Source organism: Dioscorea cayenensis, chromosome 15, assembly GCF_009730915.1.
Source record: "Dioscorea cayenensis subsp. rotundata cultivar TDr96_F1 chromosome 15, TDr96_F1_v2_PseudoChromosome.rev07_lg8_w22 25.fasta, whole genome shotgun sequence".
Lineage (NCBI taxonomy): Eukaryota > Viridiplantae > Streptophyta > Magnoliopsida > Dioscoreales > Dioscoreaceae > Dioscorea > Dioscorea cayenensis.
Window position 1 is genome coordinate 1,200,082 of NC_052485.1, and position 27,192 is coordinate 1,227,273.

The 27,192-nt window shown below is 39.1% G+C and overlaps 6 protein-coding genes across 6 annotated transcripts; 4 read left to right on the plus strand and 2 right to left on the minus strand.

Moving 5' to 3' along the window:
* The first annotated feature begins 288 nt into the window (after positions 1-288).
* Positions 289-2,489, plus strand: LOC120278134 (probable indole-3-acetic acid-amido synthetase GH3.1). Its single transcript, XM_039285055.1, is given in 4 exon segments — positions 289-554; positions 557-702; positions 787-1,682; positions 1,821-2,489. Coding segments are annotated over 4 exon segments (1,782 nt in total). The 5' UTR covers positions 289-401; the 3' UTR covers positions 2,408-2,489.
* Positions 2,490-6,950: 4,461 nt separating this feature from the next.
* On the minus strand, positions 6,951-7,812 carry LOC120278050. Its single transcript, XM_039284947.1, has one exon. It carries the CDS (start codon positions 7,777-7,779, stop codon positions 7,054-7,056), a length of 726 nt encoding a protein of 241 aa, XP_039140881.1. The 5' UTR covers positions 7,780-7,812; the 3' UTR covers positions 6,951-7,053.
* A 216-nt stretch (positions 7,813-8,028) lies between these two features.
* Positions 8,029-10,814, plus strand: LOC120278051 (multiple organellar RNA editing factor 9, chloroplastic-like). The gene is made up of 4 exons (XM_039284948.1): positions 8,029-8,446; positions 10,028-10,125; positions 10,220-10,285; positions 10,394-10,814. The coding sequence occupies exons 1-4, from the start codon at positions 8,064-8,066 to the stop codon at positions 10,558-10,560; spliced, it is 714 nt and encodes a 237-aa protein (XP_039140882.1). The 5' UTR covers positions 8,029-8,063; the 3' UTR covers positions 10,561-10,814.
* Positions 10,815-14,454: 3,640 nt separating this feature from the next.
* On the plus strand, positions 14,455-16,307 carry LOC120276841. Its single transcript, XM_039283559.1, has 2 exons — positions 14,455-15,066; positions 16,087-16,307. The coding sequence occupies exons 1-2, from the start codon at positions 14,619-14,621 to the stop codon at positions 16,128-16,130; spliced, it is 492 nt and encodes a 163-aa protein (XP_039139493.1). The 5' UTR covers positions 14,455-14,618; the 3' UTR covers positions 16,131-16,307.
* A 2,006-nt stretch (positions 16,308-18,313) lies between these two features.
* Positions 18,314-20,072, plus strand: LOC120276662 (cytochrome P450 71A1-like). Its single transcript, XM_039283330.1, has 2 exons — positions 18,314-19,304; positions 19,398-20,072. Exons 1-2 carry the CDS (start codon positions 18,399-18,401, stop codon positions 20,004-20,006), a joined length of 1,515 nt encoding a protein of 504 aa, XP_039139264.1. The 5' UTR covers positions 18,314-18,398; the 3' UTR covers positions 20,007-20,072.
* A 3,540-nt stretch (positions 20,073-23,612) lies between these two features.
* On the minus strand, positions 23,613-27,020 carry LOC120277075 (transcriptional repressor ILP1). The gene has a single exon (XM_039283819.1). It carries the CDS (start codon positions 26,916-26,918, stop codon positions 24,117-24,119), a length of 2,802 nt encoding a protein of 933 aa, XP_039139753.1. The 5' UTR covers positions 26,919-27,020; the 3' UTR covers positions 23,613-24,116.
* Between the last annotated feature and the right edge of the window lie 172 nt (positions 27,021-27,192).

The following is a 27,192-nucleotide window of genomic DNA, read 5'->3' on the forward strand; positions in this document are numbered from 1 at the left end:
CATGAAACTTTTTTTTTTAAAAAAAAAAGTCATGGGGTGATTATAGACAATAAATAAGACAAGGTATGTTCCAGGAGGCAGACATTTTTATTAGTTTAATATATATATAAAAAAATAAAATAGTTAACAAAATGAAAATAAAATTATAAAAAAGTTTTGGTTTTTGGTTTGGTTTGGATAATGTAGAAAGTAACTTTGATATGGGTACTGTTTGGTTTGAAAATTTGATTATTTGAAGCATGAGTGGGATGCAAACATACTTTTCATCTTCTATATATACCAACCCAAACACTCACCATTTCCTCCCCACAAGCACAAGCACAAGCACAAAGCCTTGTTAATTTGTTCTCTATATACTCTTTCTTTTTCTTTCTCAAAGGCCATTTTGAATTTTGTCCACCATGCCAGAAGCTCCAAAGCATGATACCACACCGGAAGAGCACCGGAAAGCTCTTAAATTCATTGAGGACGTGACTATGAACGCCGAAGAGGTCCAGAGACGTGTTCTCTCTGAGATCCTCAAGCAAAACTCTTGTGCTGATTACTTACATCGCCATGCCTGAAAGGCTCTGATCCCATAGCCTTCAAGCGCCGCATGCCCATCGTCACCTACGAGGATCTCCAGCCTGACATCCTCCGCATCGCCAACGGCGACCGTTCTCCCATCCTTTGCAGCCGTCCCATCTCCGAGTTCCTCACCAGGTATACATACATACATATATACATAACTGAAAGTTTGGTTTGCATGCGAACTATAGAGTTATTGATTATTTGATGATGGTGCAGCTCGGGCACGTCCGGCGGGGAGAGGAAGCTGATGCCGACAATCGCTGACGAGCTTGACAGAAGGTCACTGTTGTACAGTCTTCTGATGCCGGTGATGAACAAATTTGTACCGGGGTTGGACAAAGGGAAAGGAATGTACTTGTTGTTTGTGAAGTCAGAGGCAAGGACACCAGGTGGCCTGCTGGCACGCCCAGTCCTCACTAGCTATTACAAAAGCCGGCATTTCATAGAACGCCCATTCGACCCATTCAATGTTTACACGAGCCCAAACGAGTCCATCTTGTGTCCAGACTCATACCAGTCCATGTACACCCAGTTGCTCTGTGGTCTAATGCAAAACACGGAGGTGCTCCGAGTTGGTGCTGTGTTCGCTTCCGGGTTCATTCGTGCCATTCGGTTTCTTGAAAAACATTGGCCTCGCTTAGCACGGGACATCCGCACCGGCACACTTGACCCGGAGATCACCGACCGGTCTGTGCGTGATGCGGTGATGAAAGTGCTCAAGCCCAATGCAAGCCTTGCTGACTACATTGAGACTGAGTGTGGCCGTGATTCATGGCACCGTATCATTCCCCGGCTCTGGCCCAACACTCGCTACATCGACGTGATCGTCACCGGAGCTATGTCACAGTACATACCGACGTTGGACTTTTACAGTGGTGGGCTCCCTTTGGCTTGTACCATGTACGCCTCCTCCGAGTGCTATTTTGGGCTCAATCTCAACCCCATGAACAAACCCAATGACGTTTCCTACACCCTCATCCCCACCATGGCTTATTTTGAGTTCCTTCCACTCAACCGCACCGGCTCCGCCGACCTTGACCACCGTGACCTTGTCGACCTCGTCAACGTCAAGCTCGGCCACGAGTACGAGCTCGTCGTCACCACCTACTCCGGTATGGTATATATATATATTCATGATCACATTATATATATATCTAAATTATTACAATTTTTTTTTTCTTTTCCAATAAATATATATTGATGATGATGATGATGATGATGATGATGATGATTGTAATTAATTAATACAGGGTTGTATCGGTATCGAGTTGGTGACGTGTTGAGAGTAGCCGGATTCAAGAACAAGGCACCACAGTTCACCTTCGTACGCCGGAAAAACGTAGCGTTGAGCATAGATTCTGATAAGACGGATGAGGTTGAACTCCACGCGGCCGTGAGGAACGCCGTGAACCATTTAGAGCCATTTGGAGCAACTCTATTTGAATACACAAGTTATGGTGATACAAGCAGCATACCTGGACACTATGTGTTGTATTGGGAGCTCAGACTGGGTGGTAGCACTGCAATCCCACCGTCAGTGTTTGAAGACTGTTGTCTCACAGTAGAGGAATCTTTGAACAGTGTTTACCGTCAAGGTCGAGCTGCGGACGGGTCGATTGGGGCGTTGGAGTTGAAGATCGTGGAAGAAGGAACGTTTGATAAGTTGATGGATTATGCACTGAGTCAAGGTGCGTCCATTAACCAGTACAAGGCGCCACGGTGCGTGAAAGCGATGCCGGTGGTGGAGCTCCTTAACGCTAAGGTGAAGTCCAACTACTTCAGTCCCAAGTGCCCCAAATGGACCCCTGGACACAAACAATGGAACAAGGAAAACTAGAGAGAACCACTATCATCATCATCATCTTCATTATGAACACCTTTATTAATTAGAGATCGAAATGGACTTGTATTTTGGGTTATTTCTTCATCTTCTTTGTAGTTTTAATTCCTTTGTTTTAATCTTTTAGTTCTTCTAATCAGGTGTTAATGAGTCTCTTCAGGTCTTCATCTGATCTGTGTACAAAAAGTTGTTCCCATTCAAGGAGACTTTTTAACAAAAATAAAAAATAAAAATAATTGTTTTTGGGGTTCTTGTGATCATATAATTTAGAAACCTTCTTCTAGTTTTTTAGAGTCGTGTATAAATTAAAATGCATGGGAGGAATCCTGCCCACCAAACCCTCATGGGTTGTCAAGAGAGAAGTGGAAATGGAGACAATCTCATTGAAGCTTTCTTATTTTAATGAGATTGCAATAACAACTATAGCACATGATTCCAGAAGCTAGATGACATATGTATAAACAACATCAATCTCAATATTTCTAATAAATTAAGAGGATGTGTTATTATCAATCAACATGGTTAATTTTGATTTGCATGAAATTTGCATGTTGATGAAGGTGTGGGACAAGCAACCTCCTGGTCTAATTTCATAACCACACTCTTCTTCCAACTTTGGCAGAATTAGTTCTGTGTGAATGATTTGTAGCTAGACGTCTTAATTATTCTAGTAAAATTAGCAAGACCCAACTGAGTTGAAGATGTCTCAAAATTCAAAAACAAAATGGCCTAATTAAATATTCTAGTTTCTCAGCAACCATATATAAACTACAATATTAAAACACATGGAAGAAGAGTACTTGTGGATGAGAAGGTGAAAGCAACAAGAGAAAGAGGTAGGGAACCAATATTGAACTTTTCCAAATTAATCAATCAACTTTCTCATGACACTGAAAAAGGTTGTTACACACTAAAACAATGCCAGATTTAACAAAAGAGATCAATGGTGACAATGCAAACCATCCCAATTTGGAAGAACAAACCATATCTTCAAAATGAGATTGAAAAGAGAGAAGAGAGATTTGGCACGAGGAATTAATTCAATATCTTTTGATCTCCTCCAACAATCCAAAGTAAGTAAAACATATTCTTGAGAAGAAGTGACATATATCTGGATAAGGTGGCAAGAGGAGTGCATGCAGTATAAATGTTATAGGGATGTGGCATGAGAGACAAAAGTTTTAGAGAATCAGTTCTTTCATTCCCTTTCTCAAAAGAGAGAATTCTTTTTTGGAGCCTTTAATCTGGCCAGTAACCCAAAGAGCTTATCCATTCTATAGAGCATTCATTAATGGACCTACATGATGTGTACTGTAGTACATAGTCAATTGGAGGAGCTTTTGATTTTCAGATGAAGTAGCTGAAAAAAGTCCTACAACTCTCTGCATTATGCTGGTCCTTTTCTATCCAAAAAAGATAAAAAGGCAGCATGGTTAATCATTCTGTTTCTTTTAACCTCTTCTTTTTTATTTTTATCTATGTAAATTAACATTAGCACTTGATTATGTTTTCTTTTTTTTTAATGAATAAATTATTTTATTTTATTTATTAAAAAATAACCCAAATAAAATAAAATAAAATAAAATAAATAAAAAGAAGACAAATAGTTAGCTGAGCTGCTGAAGGGTAAGTACCTTGTCCTTGTGCAGTGTGGGAGGACAAGTCACGTGAAGGCCGTGGGCCTCCACAGGGCCCACTTGATGGAAAATGGGCTTTGTCTTACTCGCACGTGCGGACTGTTCACAGCCATACATGGAGAATGTCCCCGGGCTTACTGGTCCCACACGTGCGGGACACACAGTTTGTTTGATAGATGCCATGCCACATTGCCATTTACGGTTGATGCTTCTCTCAATCCCTTTCGTACGTGTGAATCTTGTGTGGTTCTCTTGCATAAATAGAAGCATATAAGTGATTAATTTTTATTTTTTTTAAAAAACACCAGTATTAATGAACAAAATGTTGCTGATATTTCCAATATAATAAAAACAAAGACATTATCAATCCTCTAGATTTTGTACACAACCAATGTCAAAGAGTTAGATGATAAGGATGATGTTAGGCAGGATGTTTTTTCCAATAACTTTGCCAGTCTTTTGACATTTTCAATTTGGTTTTGCTTAGATTAATGCTTGCTTTCAGAACAAAGACCAATTAAAGAGGATAATAAACATTTCATTTCAAAACTTTCGGTTCCATGTCAAAGCAAGCAAGCAAGCAAGCAAACAAATACAAAAGAGAAAGAAGAGCATCAGAAAATATTATCCATTCAAGTGACACCTATGCTGCCTGTTGATCATTTGAGGGCCTAATAAGAATCATTGGATTATATACATCCCTGGCTAAGATCCATACATCTTGCTAAAGAAAAAGTGGCACAATCATATAGTTGTTAATAATTGTACGGAAAAATCTACACACAGATAAGAAAGAACCAAGCATCTAACTAATTCTGCTTTATGATGTCCACACCTTCAAAAAAGTTTCCTGCAATTGCAATCTAACACCTTTATCCCTGTACCCAAGAATTTTCATCTACATACCAACTTTTTTCTGATTGAAGAACCATAAGTGAATCTTAAATCAAGATATTAAGATTGACAGGGAAAAAAGGAATTTAACATGCAAATTGATCAGTAAAATCGTTTTCTGAAGTATAAGAATTGGACATTGATCAAGATGACATCAGAGTAATACTTAGAACAATTCATTCATACCATTCATTTTTGAGAACTTAACTATGAGAACAGGCATTTTCGAACAATTTAATGCTTTTGGTGAAGTACAAACAAGAACAAATGGTGCATTGGCCACAAACAATGTGTGAACGCAGGCAAACATGATTGGCCACCAAAAACTTACGTCCAGAAAACTAATTGGCCATGTTCTTTGAATCATGGATTTAAGGAAAAATGTAGAAGATAAAATATACACTGGAAAAGGTAATCCTTCAAAGCAGATCACATATTCTTCCTCAGAATAATTAAGGACCAGATAATGTCATGCATATCTGTACTTGCATCATCATAATAGAATAGATCTGGTAAAGACAGCATAACTTATCAACACATCCTTAATTTAACTTTGTTTCGTCACACAAAATGGAAATCCCATATTACAGCAAGGATACCAACTTCTGATACGCAACATCTCTGCAAGACCAAGCAGGCAAACTCATTCAACCTCCTCCTCCCAGTGATTTTAGATAAACATCAATGATGCAGCAATCAACACAATCAGAAGATTAAAATATGAAATATTTCTTAAGACATAAATATAGTGAATGGATTTACACACCATCATCTGATACATCAGGCCCAAAGCCTTGTTTTGAGACTGTACATAAGTACATTTAGAATGAGGTACTCTATTGTGCCTTGAGGCTGAATTGGTCTATACAATGGCAAAATACGGAATACCTCACAAATTGAAAGAAGTCTAATCTTAAGTTATAACTATTACTGATCATTTTTGAGAGCCCATGAAAATTATTGTAGATCGTTGAGTGGTTCAGTCAACATTGCGCATAGTGTGGAAACCCATGTTTGGCAATTGGGAGTACCCCAATACCTTAAACCAAGCACCCCAAAGTTACACCCACCAATCTTTTTTTACAAAATTTAATTAGAAAACTAAATGTTTATTTTTATTAGTATTAATTATTTCAATGTTTGGTCAAAAGCTTTCTTTCCAAAACAATTTCAACTTTTCAAATATGACCCCCACTACCTTACCTCACTTACCCCTGTTTGCACACCTTAATTCATACATTGTTACTGTCCAAAGTATCAAAAGCTCTAACTCCAAAGCATGTGGCTCTGAACCTCGTACCAAAGAAACTTCCAGCCCATAAGTAGATATGATCAGCTTTAGAAACAAAGGTTTAAATAAGCCCACAAATTTATTAGCTATAGCAACCCAGCAAACGGAAAGCCTAAAACTATTGACATTGCAGGATTTCAGTGTAGAGAGTTTAATAACTATGTTCCAATAATAATGAGGGGCACTTCATCAGTCTTTTTCATTTTCTGATGATTAGTAAAGATCATTTTCTCTAGTGGCATATATTCCTCTAACAGATCTTCTTCTCATGAACATCTTCTATCAATGTGGCCACACCCTTGTAAATCCTTAACCAACCTCCCTTAAGGATGGAGACAACAAGGTTTATCGCCTTATATCATTAAAACCATCGAACCCATGGATCCATGATTTTTACATATAATTGGTGTGTCATGAAAACCTAAGCAACCCTAAATTGCTTTGTATCTAAAGAAATTAGAAGCCGAGCAATTCTCTTATGTTCTTTACTACAAAATTCTATCTTTAGCTCAAAAAGAGCAACATGACCGAAAGACTCATACTAGCAAGGAAATTCAAAAGTGTTAAAAAACATACACAAACTTGCCATGGCATAAGAACAGGCCGGGTTGTCAATCTCTCACCTCAAAATCATGGCACAGAAGATTACAAATCATCGAACAATTTGTCTGCCTTGAACTACAAAATCAGATTTCATTCACAGCATTCAACATACAGATAACGGAAATGTTGTATGGTATTTTTGATGCAGAACAATGAATTAAATTGGTACAAATGAATCCAGATATACAGGTGACAAACATATATGAAAGAATTGAAAATCAAGGAGACAATCCATTAACTCTCATAACAATCAAAGTCATTTGAGAATCACTTAACGTAATGTTGCTCACCTCCACGAGACTTGATTTCCGGAACAAGCCTTTCACGCTCGCCACTTCCTCCTCCGAGCCGCACCGTTCCACGACCAACGCCACAGCACCGCCTTTGCGCACCGTGCGCTCCAGCTCCCCAACAAACCTCACCGGGAATAGCGCCCCGGAAAGCCCTCTACTGAATCCGAGATCAAACACGTTGTCAAAAAAAGGAAGATTGTGGGGGTCGGCGCGGCTGACAAGAGGGGGGAAGTCGATGAGATCGACCCCGGTGACATCCACGACGCCCGATTCACGAAAGGCGGCGACTTCGTGGCCGGCGCCAGACGAGACACAGAGGATACGGGAAGAGTTGGAGAGGAGGTGGGCGGTGCGGAGGCGGAGGAAGAGGGAGGAGAGAGCGGCGACGCCACGGCGCCAGGAGCGGGAGGATTGGATCCGGGAGAAGCGGCGGTCGGGGAGGAGGGTGGGGCGGGAGGCGGCGTCGCAGGAGGAGCGGGGAAATGGGGAGTGGGATATGGTCTGGGTTAGGGTATCGTGGTGGTGGAGGTTGTGGCCGGAATAGGAGCAGGAAACGGAGGTCTTGAAGAAGACGTGGAAGAGGGCTAGGGTTCCGGCAACGGCGAAGGCCAACGATATCCGGTTAAGCAGTCGCTGTATGTGTCTATCCATCGGAAAAACGTCGGAATAAGAGACCGGAATTAAGCGCTCTGGTAAACAAAGATCTGATCGGAACCCCGCGCGCGCGAGCGAATCCGTCGCTGAAGTTCACTCCTCAGTGAATCTTAACCGTTGATTTTAATCAATCTAACAGTGAACTAAAGGAACGGCTGATCAGTCTTGCTTCACAATCGGACGGTTGAGATCATCAAACAGAGAACAAAGCAAAACCCTGAAGCAAAAACCCGAACTTTTATCTCCATTTCCACTTCGGTTTTTGTCTCGACTGCTCTTCAATGGCGTCGATGAGCTCATCCACCTCCGTCCTTGATCCTAGAGCTCTAGTCTCATCCTTCTACTCAAACCCTGGATCCCGGTTCCCCGCTTCCATGCTCCTGTGTGCAGGCTCGCCCCAGCTGAATCTCAGGGCACCGCTGACTTCTCGGCGTGCTTCGGTGTTGAGGACGACGGGTAGGGTGGCGATGGTCAGGGCTATGGCGACGGATGGGGAGTATTCATCGAAGAGGAGCAGTAGTAGCGAACCCAGGGAGACTATCCTGCTTCCCGGCTGTGATTACAATCATTGGCTTATTGTGATGGAGTTTCCCAAGGATCCAGCGCCTACTCGCGAGCAAATGATCGAGACTTATCTCAATACCCTCGCCACAGTGCTCGGCAGGTAAAAGATCTGATTTTTTTTTTCTTTGAAGTAATTCGGAAATTATTTATTTTGTAGACATCTGGTTTAGGTTCTTCTTTCTTACTTCCGTTGAGGGGAAAAGCTCTAATTTTGTTATTTTATTTTGAATATTTGGTGGTATAACCTTTCATTACTGATTCATTTTCCTTACAATGGGGAATTGACATATATACACACCAAAACATAAGCATCGCATTGCCCTGTATTAGATGGCACTAACTAGAAAGACAATGGTGTAGGCTGTGGTTCCTTATGTGTGGCTAAGACTTTACGTTTGGTACTTTTGTGCAATTGACCAATTGTTTAATTTGGCTGAAATCATTTGAATGATAAGTTTTTTCCTTTGTGTGGTGCTCCTGTGGACAAAGGAACGAGTTTAGGTTGATTGCTTATTGTAAAATCTTGGATTTTTTTAAGTGAAATGACAATGAATTGTGACTTGACTGGTTAGACTGTCTTCATCTTTCAATCATTTATTTTCAAATTTTTGATGCTGTAAAATGAAATTAGGAAAAAAAAAACTGTTTTCTAGCTGAAGAGGTTTAATGTTAAGTTGAAAATGGACTGTAAGACTGCAAGTGTCGTTTCATTAAGTTTGATAGAACAATCGGTGAGATTCTGCTAAGGGTGTAGGTTGTGCACAATCTTTGTAACTAGCTTAATCAAAGAATATCCTAATTTCACTTTGAAGAGAAACATAATTTTCTCAAATCTTGTGATGCGCATCAGTATAAATATAATAAAAAAAAAAGCATCTATCCTAAGAACCAAGAATCAACCTAATGGTAGGAAGTAATAAACAATAACAAACAAGATTAGTTCAGGAGATATAGTTCCAATATTTGAGGATTTCTAATTTCATTTATATTATCTTCAAAATAGATTTTATATAAATACTATTAATATTGAAGAAAGTAAGGGCCATTTACTAATAATTGCTAATCAAAGGTTTTTCATTTTGAGTGTCCATGGTATATTTTGGAGGCCTGTTGCTTGAAGCTTTCTGATGAATTCAAGAATCTCATTTAAGTGTCACCTTGCTGCTATAGTGTTGGAAGAAGACTGGTGATTACTTGTGTTAATGGAGGAGAATGTATTGATACCTTAAGTGGAAGATGCAGAGTTCATCAATAATAATACAATTTATTTTTATCTCATCCCTAGTTGTGGGCCTTGTGGCTAACTCGAAGGTGGAAAGATGTGTATACGAGTTTTAGAGGGAAGATACTGCTTTATAGTAGTAAATAGTAATAGAAATAGTTCCATGTTATAGTGCCCTGTTGTAAAACCATAGTAGCACTAGGAAGCAATCATTATGTTATAATTTTTTAATATAAGATATTGTTTGCCTTCGTTCAATGTGAGAAAAGAAGAAAAGCTTCATGGTGACATTGACTTTTGGCCCAATGCTATCTATTTTTGGGCAATATTGTCTACTTCTTCAACTGTATAGTGTCTTTTCATACTTTAATTGTGTGGACTGTTCTTGGTTGCGGTCGTTGTTTGCATCTTGACTTTTAATTCTATCCAACTTAAAAAATCTTGCTTGACTTTCTGCAGCATGGAGGAGGCCAAGAAGAACATGTATGCTTTTAGTACCACTACTTATACTGGCTTTCAGTGCACGGTATCTGAAGAAACATCAGAGAAATTCAAGGGTAAGCTATGACGGTTAAGGTTCATTTTCAAGAAAGAAACATTACGATATCCAACTTGAATGCTGTCATGGACTATTACTCTTCTTTTGAATAGGATTGCCAGGTGTTCTCTGGGTACTCCCAGACTCCTATATTGATGTGAAAAATAAGGATTATGGAGGTTGGTTCATCAAATATCTAGAAAATAATTTCCCATTTTATTATGAAATGTATACTTAACAACTTTTTTATTAAATAATCTGGATGTTGTTGTTTTTCACCAATTCAGGTGATAAGTACATCAACGGGGAAATAATCCCTGGCAAATACCCTACTTATCAACCGAAACAACGCACTTCAAAATATGAGAGTAAAAGATATGAAAGACGCCGGGATGGCCCTCCACAAGACCGCAGAAGACCAAAACAAGAAACTCAGCCTAATACAACTTCTTAATTTGGTAACTCTCAATCTCGTATTTGCTCAGAAGTCTAGCTGCTGTTTACTTGCTCTATACTCTTTTTTGTATTGGATCAATGAAGAAGAACAGCCACTCATTTGATGTTTAATGGTCCTTCATATCCAATATATCTTTTGATGCTTTGTAAACCTGAATTGGTTCTTTATGTATCAATTTAGCAGAACTATTGTAATGTTAGGGGATACTGTCAGCTAAATGCAGAATTTTCTTTCATATAAGAATCTCTCAATGTAGTTATGAGTTGTTCTGAATAGTTGTTGATGCACACTTGTGAATTGTTTATGTATTTTGAAGCTAAATAACAAAACCAAAGCTGTGAAGCTCGTGAGCATATGTTAATGATTAGAAAGAATTCAATGATTGGTATCAAGCAAAGCAAACTTTGTCCCTTGCAACAGTGTGTTGTGGTGTGGCTGTGTTAACTTAGAATAAGAGAATCTTGCTCCTTTTAATACCTTGAGCTTTGCTCCAAAAGTAAAAAAGAAAAGTTTCCCATGTTTTATGCTGGGATGTTTAATCAATTAATTTGTTGCCTAATCAGCTCTTGATTGCTGAATTAAACAAGTCATTAACGAAATGTGCTTGAATTAGCGGTGTTATCTGGTTGTATTTATCCTTTTGTAATGTCATATACCATTAACTTTGTTTAACTTCAAAACAATGTTATTAATTGGTTGTGTTTTACTTGAAAGTGATGGCATTGTTTAATGGTAACAATTGTATTAGATATTTTCTTTGTTTTTTCTTCATAGATAAGACATTGTTTGAAGTTAACTGCAAGCTATTCTTTAAAGAAAAGAAAGTAAAAAAAACAAGGAGGACAATGAAAGGTGGTGTTATTCAACAGTTGGTTAAGATAGCAATGTCTACAGTATCTCTTGTCATGTCATCACAGGAAGAAAGATTGGAGAGATTCCCCACCATTGATTTGTCCCTGATGGCTTTATATTCTGGCCTTTTCTTTTAGTTGAAATTGAAAATTCTAAGATGAGCACTTTATCAATTTTCAATTGTTTGGCAGATATTTGCTTGATGGTAAAAGATATCACTCTTATATGATTTAAAATACATGTTCAATGAAAAAATGAATCTGTGTCAATGTTATTCTGAATGTTTATGTTTGTTTAATTTTCTGTTTGAGTTGTAGTACTTTTATAGAATATGCAAGCCGATTATTATAATATAAATTTAGAAACAGTTTTTGAAAAATGTGTATAAACCAGAACTTTTATTGAAATAGCAAAGGACACGATGAGACGGTCCCTCTCACCGGGAGGTGAGAAACAAAACTAAGTACAACATAACAACAACGTCTGGAAAAGCGAGGAAAAGCCAAAAATAAAAAGCTGGGATCGACGAAAAACACCGTCCGGATCATCGAGTCTCGTCCCAGTCAGACGGTGTAGGGACTACTCCCTGCTACATCTCGGATCTTGATCGCTGGGAATGAGTGGAGACTCGGCACTAAGGAAATTGAGAGAGTGCTTGATTCGTAGGGATGCCTCGGAGAGATTACTTTGATTCTGGTTAGAAGCTAAAGAAAACCAAGGGAGCAGCATGTTAGCAGATTTAAAAATAATAGTGTAGAACGGTAAAGCATTAAGTTGAAAAATACGGGTATTCCGTTCAATCCAGATATTCCATAAGATCGCTCGGGAGATGAAACAGTTTCATTATATATATTTATACTGAAAATCGAACTTCATGGTTTCCTTCAATATTTTTTTTGTTGTTGATTGGGTCTAGCTGTGTCATACGAGACCAAAAAATGTCATGGTATGGGACATACATTATAATTTTGATAAGTAAATATTCAATAAATAATAATTTTGATTAGATAATAATTTTTTTTAGTCTTGATTTGTATCGTTAAATTAATAATTTCACTAAATGTATAAAATAATAATTTTTTTAAAAAATTTTTAAAGTCCAATAAAAATGTAAATTAATAATTTATTGAGAAAAAAATACCATACAAAATTCTTATGGGAATTTTGGCCATATTTTTTATTTTTAAATTTTATTAAAAGATTGTAGAAAATCCATTCGTAATATATTCTTTATTTGTGCAATCCATAGTATAAAATATGAAAACTCCCTCTAAGTTAATAAATATTCATTTATGAATAAATAAATAATTTTTATAAAATAATATTTTTTGTTGGTACTAAGAGTATTATTTCACATAGGTTTTACTTTATGTTTAAACTCTATTAAATTCTTATTATTTACAAAATTCAGGAATTTAATTTAAGTTTCAATATAATATTCTTGTGCAATCGGTAGTTGTTTTTTTTAATCTTATTTCAACTAAAAAAAGAATTGATAAGTCACAAATATATTAAGCTGAAAGTAGAAATACATAGACTAAGGAAAGGAAAAGAAAAGATCAAATAACAATTATGAGTCTACCAGAAATGGATTACACGAAACAAAAGACTACATGCGAAGACAAGATGACAAAGAAATCAAAATACAAAAACAGAAAAGAGAAAAAAAAAAAACACCGAATTAGGAAACAGCAGTTATCCTTCTGGTGCTAGTAGAATCAATTAGATTGCACGAGATCTCTTGAGTTGCCAACGAATTCTTAGCAATGGTGGAATCAATCAAACTTTTTTTTTAAAAAAAAAATTGGATAAACTACATATCTAAGTTTCAATGACTTGTGCAATTCACAGTTGTTTTTTTTTTTATCTTATTTCAACTTGTTCTGTTTTTGAAAAAAAATAGATAAACCACAAATATATTAAGCCGAAAGCATAAATACATAGACCAATATGGAAAGGAAGAGAAAAGACCAAATAACAGCTACGAGTCTACTAGAAGTGGATTACACGACGCAAAAGACTACATGCGAAGACAAGATGACAAAGAACTCAAAAGACAGAAACAGAAAAGGGAAAAAACACAAAATTAAGAAACAACATTTGTCCTTCAGGTGCTAGTAGAATCAATTGGACTGCATGGGATTTCTTGAGTTGCCAACGAATTCTTAGCAATGGTGGAATCAATCGAACTTTTTTTTTATTTAAAAAAAAATTAGATAAACTATACATCTAAGTTTCAATGACTTGTGCAATTGGCAGCTGATTTTTTTTTAATCTAATTTCAACTTTTTTATTTTAAAAAAATAGATAAATCACAAATATCTTAAGCTGAAAGCACAAATATATAGACCAATAGAGAAAGGAAGATAAAAGATCAAATAACAACTACGAGTCCATCATAAGTGGATTACATGACGCAAAAGACTATATGTGAAAATAAAGATGACAAAGCACTCAAAAGACACAGATATAAAAGAGAAAAAAAAACACAGAAGTAGGAAACAACAGTTGTCCCCAGGTGCTAGTGGAATCAATAAGATTGCGTTGGAATTCCTAAGTTGTTAGCAAATTCTAAGCAATGGTGGAATCAATTGATTTTTTTTTTTCCAAATTGGATAACCGATATACACCAAAAAAAAAACCACCAACAAATACATAAAAATGGAAAACAAATACGAATCACTAACAAGTATATAAAAATGGAAACAAATACAAATCGATAAGTACAACGTTGAAACATACAATGGAAATATCACAAACTTTTTTTTTTCATTTGGACTTGCTTCCACAAATTTGTCATATTCTAATATCATGAAGATTATTTATTTATTTATTTATTTATTTATTTATTTTGTCATTTGGGTTCCATCCTCACAAATCAATGTCAAAACCTAAAAAAAAAAAAGAAAAAAAATCTAAGCTTACTTAATCAGTATCATTAACAAGCTCACAAGGGCATATCTGTCATTTCAAACATCCCCCAAACTTTCCATTAATAAATAATTCTCTAAAAATTAAAGCACATTCCAACACTAATAATTACTCTCCATTCCAAATGAACCTCACTTCTCTCTACTTCTCTCATTCTCTCCCTTCAAACGCTTCAATGAAACCCATAAACCCTTCTCAATGTTCTCATAGACAAGCGCTCTAGAGCTCTAGCTTCTAAAACCCATCCTATCCTTCTCCATTAAACCCAATTTATGGCGCTAATTCCTCTCTTTACCTTTCTAATCCTCACACTCATCCCCTTCGCCGCCCCCTCCCCCTCCATTCATGACCTTCTCCGCAGCCATGGCCTTCCTGGCGGCCTTTTCCCCAAATCCGTCGAGTCCTTCGTCTTTGACAACCAAACAGGCTTGCTGGAGGCTCAGCTTTACTGCCCTTGCTACGCTAAGTATGATGGTATGGCTTTTTTTGATCAGATGGTTCGGGGGAACCTCAGCCATGGCGAGTTGAGAGGCGTTGTAGGGCTTTCGCAGGAGGAGCTGTTTGTTTGGCTTCCGGTGAAGGAGATCACGGTTTCGGATCCGGCTTCTGGGGTGATTTACTTCGATATTGGATTGGCTCGTAAGCAGATGTCGCTCTCGTTGTTTGAGGACCCTCCGGATTGCCGGCCGAAAGGGGCTGCACTTTTGGGTTACGGAGAAGGTATCCGCCGTCCAAAGTTTTGATTTTTAGGTTTATTTTTCTGAAAAGATGTGATTTTTAATTTGTTGTTTTCTCGGATTCCAAAAAGAAAAAAGCGATTTTTTTTTTGTTGTTGTTGTTGTGAATTTTGGTTCTTCACTTTGGTTTGCTTCTTCGAGGAAGTTCAAAAGTTTTTATTTGTGAAATTTTATTTTTATGATGATTCCATGGGACATGAAAGGATTGGAGTTTTGTTGGAAGCCTTCATGAGTTTTGTGTTTAATTATTTAAACTAAATTGGTTGTTTGAAGTCATGATGGTGCTTACTAATGAATTGGTTTCATTAATGGATGGTGAATAGTATTTATGAGAATCATTAGAGTTGGACTTTGTTTGTTTGTGTCCCTGAGGAAGCTCAAATGTTTTGCTTCTGTTTTTCTCTTGTTTCAAGGAAGATATAAAGATGGCAGTTTTGTTGGAAGTCTTGATGAGTTTTGTGTTTGTTTAAACTAAATTATCTGTTTGATATCATGATGATGCTTGCTAATTAATTAATTTCACTAACGGATGGAGAATGGTCTTCATGAGAATCATTAGGATTCAAGACTTTCTTGGTCTATACTTTACACTCTGGGTCTTCTTTTTGTTCATAAGAATGGCCTTTATAGAATTTAATTGATCTTGTGAACCTTTTCTAAAGTATCTTGCTACTGCTCTTCATGTTTTTCAACCCATACTAAATTGCCAGGTTTCCTGCACATCTACTGTCCGGTTCTTGTTGTTCTGCTTGTAATTCTCATTTTTAACCAAAAGAAGAAGACACACACACACATATAAAGAAAAAAAAAAAGAAGATGATCTATTGAGTATATATCTATGTTGACTGATTGATGTTTAGTCCTTTAAAGAATATTATCTGCCACATTGGGTTTTGAGTCTATGTATTTGTTTTTTTCACTTCAAACATATGTTTCTACCTGGTTCTGCTGCACTTTTAACTGTCCATTTTAATATATACTGATTCAGGTGTTTATTCTGCAGGGCTTCAAGGACGAAAGGAAAGAGCATCTCAGTATCAGAGATGAGTAAAAAAAGACCCCAGAATGCTCCCCTTTTTTTTCTGCTATTTTGTTTTTTCCCTTTCTATGTAAAATTTCTTGTTGCTAGCCCTCTTATACTATATCAAATTTGAAGTTCAATCCATCCTCACCTGTCTAAATATTATCTGTGTTTATATGATGAATTTTTTGTCTTCTCTTGAACACCATATCTTAATTACAACTACTCCTTTCTATCATTTTGTGTATTTTTCATCGTCTATCAATATATATATATATATATATCTATAAGGATGATAAAAAAAAGTATCATTACATTTTAATTAATTACTGCCACTGAAACTCTCTTCGGAGAAGAGATGAACGGTGACGACCCTTTCTACACTCCGGTGTTTCACTCACATCCTCTAAGCGACGAAGATGGGGATCTTTTTTTGGATAACGAAGAGGGAGATGATGAGGCGTTGCTGGTGTTGCTTGACCTTGAGTCACCGAATGCCGAATCACTAGTTTACCTAGATAACAGTCTCGTTGAGGTTGGAGAACAGCCTTGGAACAAAGAGGATGTTGTGGCCGTTGAGGGCAAAGCTGCTGCATGCGGTGTGCCGCAAATGGAGGTGCCCACCCAACGTGACGCATATGAAGATGCCCATCGTGAAATGTTTTCGCCGGCTCCGTTGGACACGGTTGAAGAGTTTCACTCCCGTGTCACTTAGTTTGGATTCGCCATTTGGTTTATCTTTGCAGGAGGCCATGAGTGAGTTGAAGACGAAAGAGGTTGCCTGTGACTACAGAAAAAAAAAAAGAAAGCGCAGCTCCTGGGATCGTGTTAAACACAAAGAAGAGGACCCGACCGATGAGCGACACTCCCGAGGTCATGTTAAACATGGACAAGAGGACCCGGCCGGTGAGCGGAGCTCCCGGGGTCTCATCGACGCTTCGGTTTGTTTCGTTGTCTTGTCAAGAGAACTTTGCTACTGGGGTCTTACCGGAAAATTCAGAGGCGTGGATCATATGTGATTCGGCCTTTGTCGTCTACCACTAGGGCGGGGAGGCTCGCTGGCTTGATTTGGATCGAACCGTTGGTCGATCACCGTTTATTCGGTCCCAAGAGACAAGAGCCCGCACCCAAGTGTTTTTCGATGTTGCATGCTTTAAGTGCGAGGCCTGACATAGTGATAGATCGTACTCACGTTGTCGAATTGCTATTGGCCGATGTTTCTGAGGTTGTCGGACAACTGTGCGACAGAGGAAACTTTGTCTCTTCCTCGGCGAAAAATTGGCTGACACCTGGTGCATGTATGGTGTTGCATGTGAAGCGCTTAAGTGCGCAAGAACAAGTTAACGCTGAAGGAGGTATCTTGGATGTGTCTATTGTCTCTTGTGATGTGCCTGAGTGCGCTAGACCAGGTTAACATTGAGGGAGTTATCATGCATGAGTTAGACATGCATGGGCCTTCTTTGTCAGATGGGGTCCAACATATGGGCCACCAAAATTCTTTGGGCCTCTGGACACTCGCCAACATATGGTGGGGAATTCTGTGCCCAGTACTCAACAAGCACATGTTAAATCCTGGGAGTTTGATCCCTTTTGTGTTCCACCCTGGACAACATCAAACCATAATCTCCACCCCCATTTTAATTGGATTTTCATGCATAGTAGTAGGACCCTTATTCCGGAAAAATTGAGAAATATTTTAGTGAGCTGGGCACGTGATCTCCTGGTCGAAGATGCTGAGAAGAGCATTTTTATATGTTCGGAGTCTACTCATGTGGCAGTGGAGCTTAGCTCTCGCTCCGATTAGAATGAAGTGGGTTCTTTTAAATTGAGGAAACTTGTTGGTCTACAAGCGGGTTGTCAGCTGAGAGAATTTTTGGAGTTGTTGGCGCCCTGTGCCGACTTTGCCGGTGGTCGGCCAACCGGTGGGATGGACCCGATGTAGTTGGAGGGTTAGGCGTGTTTCTTTCCACTCCTGTCGGTGGGAGTTGCTTTCTGTTGTTGTTTGTTCACCAGCTTTATCTTTCTTGTTTCGTTGTTATTTTGTGTCTTTTCCACATCTAGTGAATTTTTTGTATTAGTTTTTTTTTCTTTTAAATACATGTGGTTTATTTTTTTTAATGCATGTGGTTCAAAACTATTGGACGAACGTTAGCAATTGAGAACAGTGTGTGGCTGGTGTCAACAATGGCACAGTCTTCTTTCATTGGCGTTTTGTTCTTGTACAAAGCTGGCTTGCCATGTATTAACTATTATTACAAGCATGACTGAAGTTATTGCAAGAGCTCAAATGAATCATGGATTCCACAATCACTCTGCTTTACCCTGTTCTTCTTGTTCTTCTTCTCATTGTGCCAGTGTTACTGATTATGTTTCTCCACAAGAAGCAATCTCCAAAGCCAAAGCTTCCTCCTGGTCCTCCTAAGCTTCCATTAATTGGGAACCTCCATCAAGTGGGGAAGCTCCCTCACCACTCACTCTGGCAACTCTCTCAGCAACATGGCCCTCTCTTGTACCTTCAACTCGGTCAAGCACCAACCATCATCATCTCATCCTCTGATTTGGCTAGACAAGTGTTGAGAACTCATGATCTTGAGTCATGTAGCAGACCTTCACTCTTCTCATCAACTAAGCTCTCTTATGGTTGCTCTGACGTGGCTTTCATTCCTCATGGAGATCAATGGAGAGAGTTGAAAAAGATTTGCGTGGTTGAACTCTTTGGCACTAAGAATAACTCCACTCTTCAATCCATAAGGGAAGAGGAAGTGGAAAGCATGGTAACCTCCATATCTGCTGCTGCTGCTGCTTCAATGGATTGTGCTATTGATTTGAGTGATATATTTCTATCTTGTGCTAACAATATTACTTTGAGAGCTGCTTTTGGTAAGAGATATCAGATCACCGGGAAGTATGAGTGGAGTAAGCTTCATATGATGCTTACTGAGGTGCAAGCTGCCCTTGGTTCCTTCTTCATGGCTGATTACATACCTTGCTTTGCATGGATAGATATTCTCACTGGTGCAAGAGCTAGGCTAGACAAGATTTTCTATGATTTGGATGCTTTCTATGAGTTAATTATTGATGAACATCTCCAGCAAATCATGCAAAGCCATGGCCAAGATGAAGACATTCTTCATACTTTGCTTCGTTTACAAAAGGAAACAGATCATTTAACTAATGACAACATAAAGGGAGTTCTCATGGTGTTGTTCATCTTTCCTTTCTAAACATGTACGTGTGTTTATTTGTTTTGAATGTATACTTTTTATCTAATTTGAACTTAGTTTTTCTTGTAGGACATCTTCGTTGCTGGTTCGGATACATCCTCTGCTTCACTAGAGTGGACAATGGCAGAGTTGATGAGAAACCCAGAAACAATGAAGAAAGCACAAGATGAAGTTCGAAAAGTTATCGGTATGAAAGGGAAGGTAGAAGAGAGTGATCTTCAACAGCTTCAGTACCTCAAGTGGGTTCTGAAAGAATCCATGAGACTTCACCCTCCAGCTCCACTGCTTGTTCATAGAGAAACCACACAGCATTTCAAGATCAATGGCTATGAAATCCAACCAAAAACAAGAGTGATTGTGAATGCATGGGCTATAGGAAGGGAAACCAGCTCTTGGGAAAGACCACTAGAGTTCTATCCAGAAAGATTCAAGGATAGTTCCATTGATATGAAAGGACATGACTTTCAATTGATACCATTTGGAGCAGGTCGTAGGATTTGTCCTGGAATAGATCTTGGGATTCAGACAGTGGAGCTTGCATTGGCCAACCTCTTATATACTTTTGATTGGAAATGTCCTGATGGCTCACAAGATATAAACCTGGATGAAACTCCTGGAGTTACTGTTCATAAGAAGTATCCCCTGTTCCTTGTTCCCATTAAATATGAACTCAAATAATGTACTTGATGTGTAGTTGTGATCAAATTTGAGTGTTTAATAAGAAACATCAACCAGTTTATCCTATATTGGTGTTGTACAATACTTCGGATGATTAAAATTTTTTGCAGATAAGGAAAAACAGGAGGAGAGAAAAGAAACTCAAGATTTGTTCTGTGACTTTCTTCTTCTGGTAACACGAATATAGCAAACAATGGAAGCAAAGGCAGCGAGAACAAGCCCGCAAAGTATTGCTTCTCCTCCGGCGATAGACTTATCGAAAGGCCGGTGCTTTTGATTGTGTGCACTCTGTGGTGCACCAACAAGAAATGACTCCTGACCATTCAATGCCGAACTTAAAGGAGGATGAGCTATAAAAGGTCCATGCAGCTCAAGCGCTTTTGTTCGAATCTCCAAGGTCAATGGCCGAGCCATCACAAGAGTTGTGAGAAGATTAGCAGCTAAAATACAGCATAGAAACAACTTAGACATTGATGCAGTTGATGAGAAGGTGTTGTATCAGTAGTAAGAGTAGAGATGTGATGAAGAGAAGATAAAAGAGTTGTGGCCTTTTAATATGTTTGAGATGTGGCCTACTTGGTTGTTCAATTGCTTTGCTGTCTTTCTATTAATTAACAAAGACAGAAACACTTTCAACTTGTGGTTAATCAGTGGCAACTTCCTGTCTTTAATTTTCTATGTTCTTGGGCAGCTAAATGTCCTTTTGTTTGATTGTTTAATGATGGAGGGAGGTGATTCTTGGGGGAGTTTAATTTCATGCAAGTGCCATCTGTTCCCAATCTAGTGTTCCAATTGATTTGATTTTAATCTTAATACTTTAAATTCATGCAATTACATCTGTGTCTTTCAGATGGGAAACATTTGGGTTCAACAGCTCAAATTGCAACTCATATCAACACTCTGCATGTGTGAAGATTAATTAAAAATTATCAGAAATTTCAGAACTTTTAAACTTCTGAACTCATAACCACTATTTTTTCTGAACTTAGATCTATGAATTGCTAATTTTATACTAAAAATCTTCGATTTAAATGATGCTTATGAGCAGACAGATTAAGCATCATGTTGGATGTCCACTGGATCAGAGACATTGAGTTTCCATGATATCAAATGAAAAATGTATGCTATCACACCAACCTCCATCATCCTACCACCTTCTAATCGCACGAGAGATCGCCATTTTAGAATTGCAGATTGCCGGCAAAACCTTTGTTTTCTTTCTTGTTCTTGATTTCTATATCACTTAATCATACTAAAATACTTGTTTTTAATTTTTCTTGATCATCATTAATGCTAGTAGTTAGCAAAGCTTGATTGGCATGTTAGGTCCACTGCTGTTTTTCTGAAAATTTTCGGTCCACAACATGGTCTGTTCTTCAACAGAAAAGGACATAACACCAAATTAGTTGTTTCTATCAGTGGATTAGATAGAGATCATTTCATTTCAGAGACAATGAATGATAATTTTCAAATGATGATGTTCTATTAAACCTACACTTACTCATTGTTGGTATGAATGTCCACCATCAAAGACTCAGGAACCAGAAAGACCATGTTGGTTTGTCTTTCATTTGAAACTCCAACCAATGACCAGATTTCACTGCAAAGCTGCAAGAAAAGCATCAGATTTAGATCTCTTTTAACATCTTAAATTAAGTTTATATATATTTTGGGACAAGAGAACTCTTTGGCCTAAACATTGGTTAAAGATAAAGGTTAAGAGAGTATATTATTAAACTAAACAGAGGTCGGTGATTCTTAATTAAACTTGGGTTTAATTATAATCCTCGAAAAGTTGAATCAAGATCATATTGATTTCAGGAACAAAACAATGGTTTGGATTCCATAACATAAAAAAAAAACTAATAAACATCAAATCAATGTAACAAGAATCTTGGCTGCTGAATGCCTGAAAAACAAGAACACAAATTATGAACATTGAGAACTAACACAAGAACATGAGGTGTTTTTTCTCATTGAAGAGACAGAATGTTCACAAATTGAATGCATATTTGAGAGATCTTCTACTTAATTGTCAATCTTTTAGGAAACAAAGATAATGATGCTCACAATAGAGAACATCAGAGACAGTGGTCACTTGTCTCTGGCCAAACAGTCAAGTTGTTATGAAGTTTCATTGTCCGGGGGGCCTGAATGTTCACAATAACTGCTCTTTGATAATTCCTGTCTTTACATTGTCTGCATTCATAAGACAACCATAACAAACTTTTGGTGTGAAATAAAGGTGAAGATCATCTTCATCAAATAAAGCATTTCAAGTAAATACCATTGCCATTCCTGGTCTTAAATTCTTCAGAGTTCACTGCACAATATGAACTATAATAAGTTATACAATTACGGTGATAGGTTATCAGCTCACATTTTCTGATCAATTCTGTGCCAAAATAAAGCCTATGACAGCAGCAGGACTCAAGGTTTATGTATTTGCAGTCATTAAAGAGAGCACACAAAGTTACAATGCTATAAATGTGAGCTTAACATATATATATATATATATATATATATTGGTTAAAAGAGCTATCTGTTAGCTTTTTTTATTCAGAAAAAGATACAAGGTTCAAAAGCCTAGAGGCTTTAGACATAAAGAAACAAGAACAATTACAAACATTAATCCTTGATGAAAAAGAGAGAGAAGGTGAATTACTCCCATGAACAGATAACCTAACAGCTCTCAAGGAATTAATTCCATGCTTGGAAATCCAGTAAATTTGCAGAAACAGTTACAGAATGGAAATCCATTGTGTAGTCCTCCAGGTATTGTCACAGCCTCTACCAGTAATTACTCGTGTAATACGAGGACACACCGTAAATGTAGAATGGATAGCGAGCTTCCTATCTCGAACACAATCCGGTGCAATGATCATGGCCTTCAATTCTGCATCAAAACAAGACTCAACAGGAATATAGCAGCAGCCTGCAATACAAATTCTATAATTAGCATCAGAAATAACAAAGCCTGCACCCCCAGCAACAGATTCAGCAGACCAAAATGCAGCAAAGAACAGAGAAAAATAAAACCCCCTGGGGAGCGGTGATGTTAGCAAAGATCAAATTCTTCACCATATTGCATCTGGATGCAGAAGAATATTCATTCACATGTGCAATGGCTCTGTTAGCAATCCATTTAAAGTCAGGCTGAGTGTTTCTGAAAAAAACATTACACCTAGCTTTCCAAATTAACCAAACAGGAGCTGTAATGACAGAAGCCACAAAGTAAGTTTTCCCAGAATTATTGACCTCAAGCCAATGCCCAGATAGAATAATACCATTAGGGAAACAAATTTGCTTGCCAATCAACTCACCAATATTGTTCCAAACCCACTGAATTTTGAAACAAAAATTAAAAATATGTTCAGCTGTTTCATTCATCAAACTACCAAAAAACACAAAGTTTAAGGGCCCGTATTGATAGCATATAGGAAATCATAAATCATCACTCTTCCTTGGACCATTAGCGACATGAAGAATTTGAGCTTAACATTAAACAATGAAGACAGATGCATAAACATGACTGTATCAATGTTCATGTCAAGACTGTACATAAAAAAGCAAATTAAAACTTTTCCGAAAAGGTGAATGCCAAGATCCATAAAATTTAGTACCTGATTGCAAAGAATGCGACGACTAAAAATTTGAGCAATAGAATTACAAGGAAAAGGCAGTCCTGGCATAACATGTTAACTACAGAGAGATATTCATAAGGGGTATTTGCAGACTTGACTAGATAGCAAGAAACATCAGCCTGCATCAATGGAAGCCAAAGTTAGATCAAGAACAAGACTGGATATGATATTTGAGCACTTTTGAACTTGAAGCTCCAGGAAACTATCAATGTTCATGCAGCCATTACAAAATTGGTAAACATTGGAATTATTCAGCCAGTTCTGAATAATGAAGATATCTAAGCCACTACAATTTGTGTTTTCGTGTGACCAGAACTGATTTGAGTTTATCTGTTGTGAATGCGTATGCAAATACTAGCTCTTTTGGGCTGAATACCCTCATTATATACAGCCCCAACCGTGGGTCATATTCACTGATCTAAACAACAATCTCCTTCAGAAGTCACACAGCCTGAAGAACATGACCTCATAATGCTTCTTTAAGTTGAAATGTTTTCAGTATTGCCCTGGCCCTATCGTAGTCATTGAGATCAACAAGCATCTTCTTCACGCGGCGAGCCAACCCAAGGGTATCTTCCTTGCTCACACCTGATGTGTGCCTATTCTCCAACCTCTTTCCCAGTTCCACAACACATTCCACCAAAGGCTGCAGCTTGTGACTGTGATCTGCTGTGACACTAGAGCCTGACCAAACCCCAGACAGTGATGCGATTATCCTCTCTACCCGAGTAACTGCATCATGAATGTTTGGCATGATGCTTCTAACATGTGGAAGAAGTTTCTTGCCCAAAAGATCATCAAGCGCGAGCTTCTCTAAAATCGGTAGTGCAAGTATATCCTTCCACAGGCAAATATTTCTGAGCAGCCGAACAGACACTCCAAATCGGTATGCTGCAAGTTGTGCAGCGCCTGGCACAACTTTCATAACCAGTGCACTCCATGTCGGGACACTGAGACCAGCAATGGCCTCATCTAGACGACTTCTAACAACAGACAGCAGCTCCCTCAAACCCTCACTAGAAGCTGGGATATAATTTATGACCAAACTCGTAGCAAAAACTGCATTCTCTGTCCTCCGGGTGCTTAACATATCCCAACAATGTGCAATTTCATGGTGCAGAATTGGCAGAGCTACCTTCTCCACTAGCACAGGAATAAGATTAGCATCCGCATCATCAGGACCATAATCACTATTTTTCCCTGGTAGCCCATAATCAAACAGTAGTTCATGCCAATCCATGTCATTGAAATCTGTCTTCTTATAGAGTGGATCCCAGTGAAGAAGTTCCAACCTCACATATGGGGAGAAGATGGCAGGTGCACTCAGAGACATGTAAGCATCACGATAATTCAAAGAGTACTGTCTCTTCCACTCTTCCAACTTCTCTTTCACGTTAGAAAGCTTCGAGTAATCATTAGCTGCATCACTAAAAACCTGTTCTGCAGTCTGCAGCAACTCATCCCGACTAGAGATGTAGGCATCCCCCTCACTCTCACTCTCATCGGTGCTCGATTCCCCTTCAATCCGATGGTATGTGGTGTCCCTTTCTATCTGTGCCATTCTCTTGGCCTCTGACCTACTTTTCCTCCTCTTTCTTTTCTCAGCCCTCCGAGCAGAGTCCATGCGGTTCTGTAAGTTGATGTCCCTCCCAAACTCATCCAGCTGAACCTGCAAACTAGAGCTCTCTCTCACAGCAGCAGCAGCAGCCTGAGCAGCACTTGTGGCAGCAGACAGAAAAGTCGCTCCAGAGCCCTTACTGAGAACAGACAATGCAGCATTCACAGCAGCTTCTACTTCACTAGATTCATCAGCCGAATCAGCAGCTCTTCGTTCTAAAGCAGCAGAAGCCCTCACTTCATGCAACTTTCGCATCTGCTCTTCCAATTCCTCTATATATGGGGCTTTGTCTTGCAAGAAGTCGCTAATTACAGAAATGAAGTCACGGAGCTGTTGCATGAAAATAAACCTCTCACCGGCTGCTTCCAGGGACTTCTCTAATGAAGTGATATCTGAGAGAGCTTCTGATAGATTCTCATCAGTCCTCATCAAAGAATTCAAGGTCCTGTTATGAGTCTCCTTAAGCTTGCTGAAATTTTCATGGAAAGCCCGTTTGGCAACCTCAGCTTGCTGTGGAATGGAGATAACCTCTGCACTCCTAGATATGTTAATTCCAATTCCAGACGGAGTACCAAGAGTGGCTCCGGCCAATAAATGAGAAGACGGGGGATGCATGGCCGGGCCGGGCAGCACACTGTTGCTTACAAGGTGGCCAGTAGCCTCATCAATCCTCTTTCCTAATCCCTTCCTGAACTGCTCCTCTTCCCATCGCCTCTCCTCCTCATCCTCATCGTCCTCCTTATCATTAACCACATCTCTATATCCTCTATCAGAGGCCATCGGCTCAGACACAACCATCCTCTCATCAATGTCCTCGAAAACACCCTTCTTTGTCCCACCATCCTTGTTGTCTGCAAACAAAGAAATCCTACCACGAAAATCACTTTCCTCATCATCGCTAGACCCTCCATCAGGCGGACGGCTTCCCACAACTCCGCCGCCATCAAGCGATATGAAATCCGGCAGCGGCCCACGAGACTGACGGAGGCGCTCTCTCTTCGCCCTGATCGCATCGATCGTCGCCTGGTCGGGAATTCCTGAAGATAAATCCTGTGCCTTCATAGCAATACTCAAACCTGAAAACCTCATCTGGTCCCCAGAACCATCATCCTCGTCTTGTTCTTCGTCCTCCTGTTCATCGTTCTCCTCCTTGCGACCCGAAACAGAAGGAGGCGACGCGGGCTTAACGAGACCTTTGAGGACGATGACGGGCTCAGCGGAGGCTTGGGATTTTTGGCTTTTTGTAGAGTCAGACAAGGGCGGCGAAGACGTCGCCTTGGGCTTGGAAGTGCGGGTGCCGAGGGAGCGGGCGTTCTTCTGGAGCTCGCGGATCTTCTCCTTGGTGTACTGGCCGGTCTGAGGCTGGACATTGGAGGGAACGGGCACGCGCGGGCCGGAGCGTTCCTTGGCCGAAGAAAGCTTGTGGATGGCGGCGGGGCGGGTGGAGGGGGCGGAAGAGCGAACTAGGGCAACGCCATCATCATCTTCCTCATTGTCGGCAAAGCTAAGGAGTTTAGGGCGGTCAGGGGGTTTGGGGGCACGGAGCTTAGGTTCGGCGGAGGACTGCGGCGGTGCGGCGGGCTTTTCATCGCCGTTGACGTCGTCGGTGCCGGAGCGCTTCCGGAAGTTCCTCGATCTGCTGCTACTCATCTCAGCGTCGTCGTCGTCGACGGTCGGAATTAGGGATTTGATTCGAAACCCTAATTTAACACTGACCTTTTATTGAGTGATGAACTCCACCATGTAATGTAATGGGCTTTCATATTCTGCTATGAGTTGGGCTTGTTGGGCTTATTGGGCTTGGGTCTTATATTATTATAATTTTTAAATTGTAAATATATCAGAGAAGATAAAACTCCATAATTTTATCTAGATAAACATGAAAAGCCTTTTATTAGTTACCACAATGCTACACATTGCCACC

Excerpts from the sequence above, each read along its gene's own strand:
- LOC120278050 (XM_039284947.1), bottom strand. The coding sequence starts at position 7,779 with ATGGATAGACACATACAGCGACTGCTTAACCGGATATCGTTGGCCTTC.
- LOC120278051 (XM_039284948.1), top strand. The coding sequence starts at position 8,064 with ATGGCGTCGATGAGCTCATCCACCTCCGTCCTTGATCCTAGAGCTCTA. Across the intron at positions 8,447-10,027 it reads CTCGCCACAGTGCTCGGCAG|CATGGAGGAGGCCAAGAAGA; the intron begins GTAAAAGATCTG and ends GACTTTCTGCAG. Across the intron at positions 10,286-10,393 it reads GAAAAATAAGGATTATGGAG|GTGATAAGTACATCAACGGG; the intron begins GTTGGTTCATCA and ends TCACCAATTCAG.
- LOC120276841 (XM_039283559.1), top strand. The coding sequence starts at position 14,619 with ATGGCGCTAATTCCTCTCTTTACCTTTCTAATCCTCACACTCATCCCC. Across the intron at positions 15,067-16,086 it reads ACTTTTGGGTTACGGAGAAG|GGCTTCAAGGACGAAAGGAA; the intron begins GTATCCGCCGTC and ends TTTATTCTGCAG.
- LOC120276662 (XM_039283330.1), top strand. The coding sequence starts at position 18,399 with ATGGATTCCACAATCACTCTGCTTTACCCTGTTCTTCTTGTTCTTCTT. Across the intron at positions 19,305-19,397 it reads ACATAAAGGGAGTTCTCATG|GACATCTTCGTTGCTGGTTC; the intron begins GTGTTGTTCATC and ends TTTTTCTTGTAG.
- LOC120277075 (XM_039283819.1), bottom strand. The coding sequence starts at position 26,918 with ATGAGTAGCAGCAGATCGAGGAACTTCCGGAAGCGCTCCGGCACCGAC.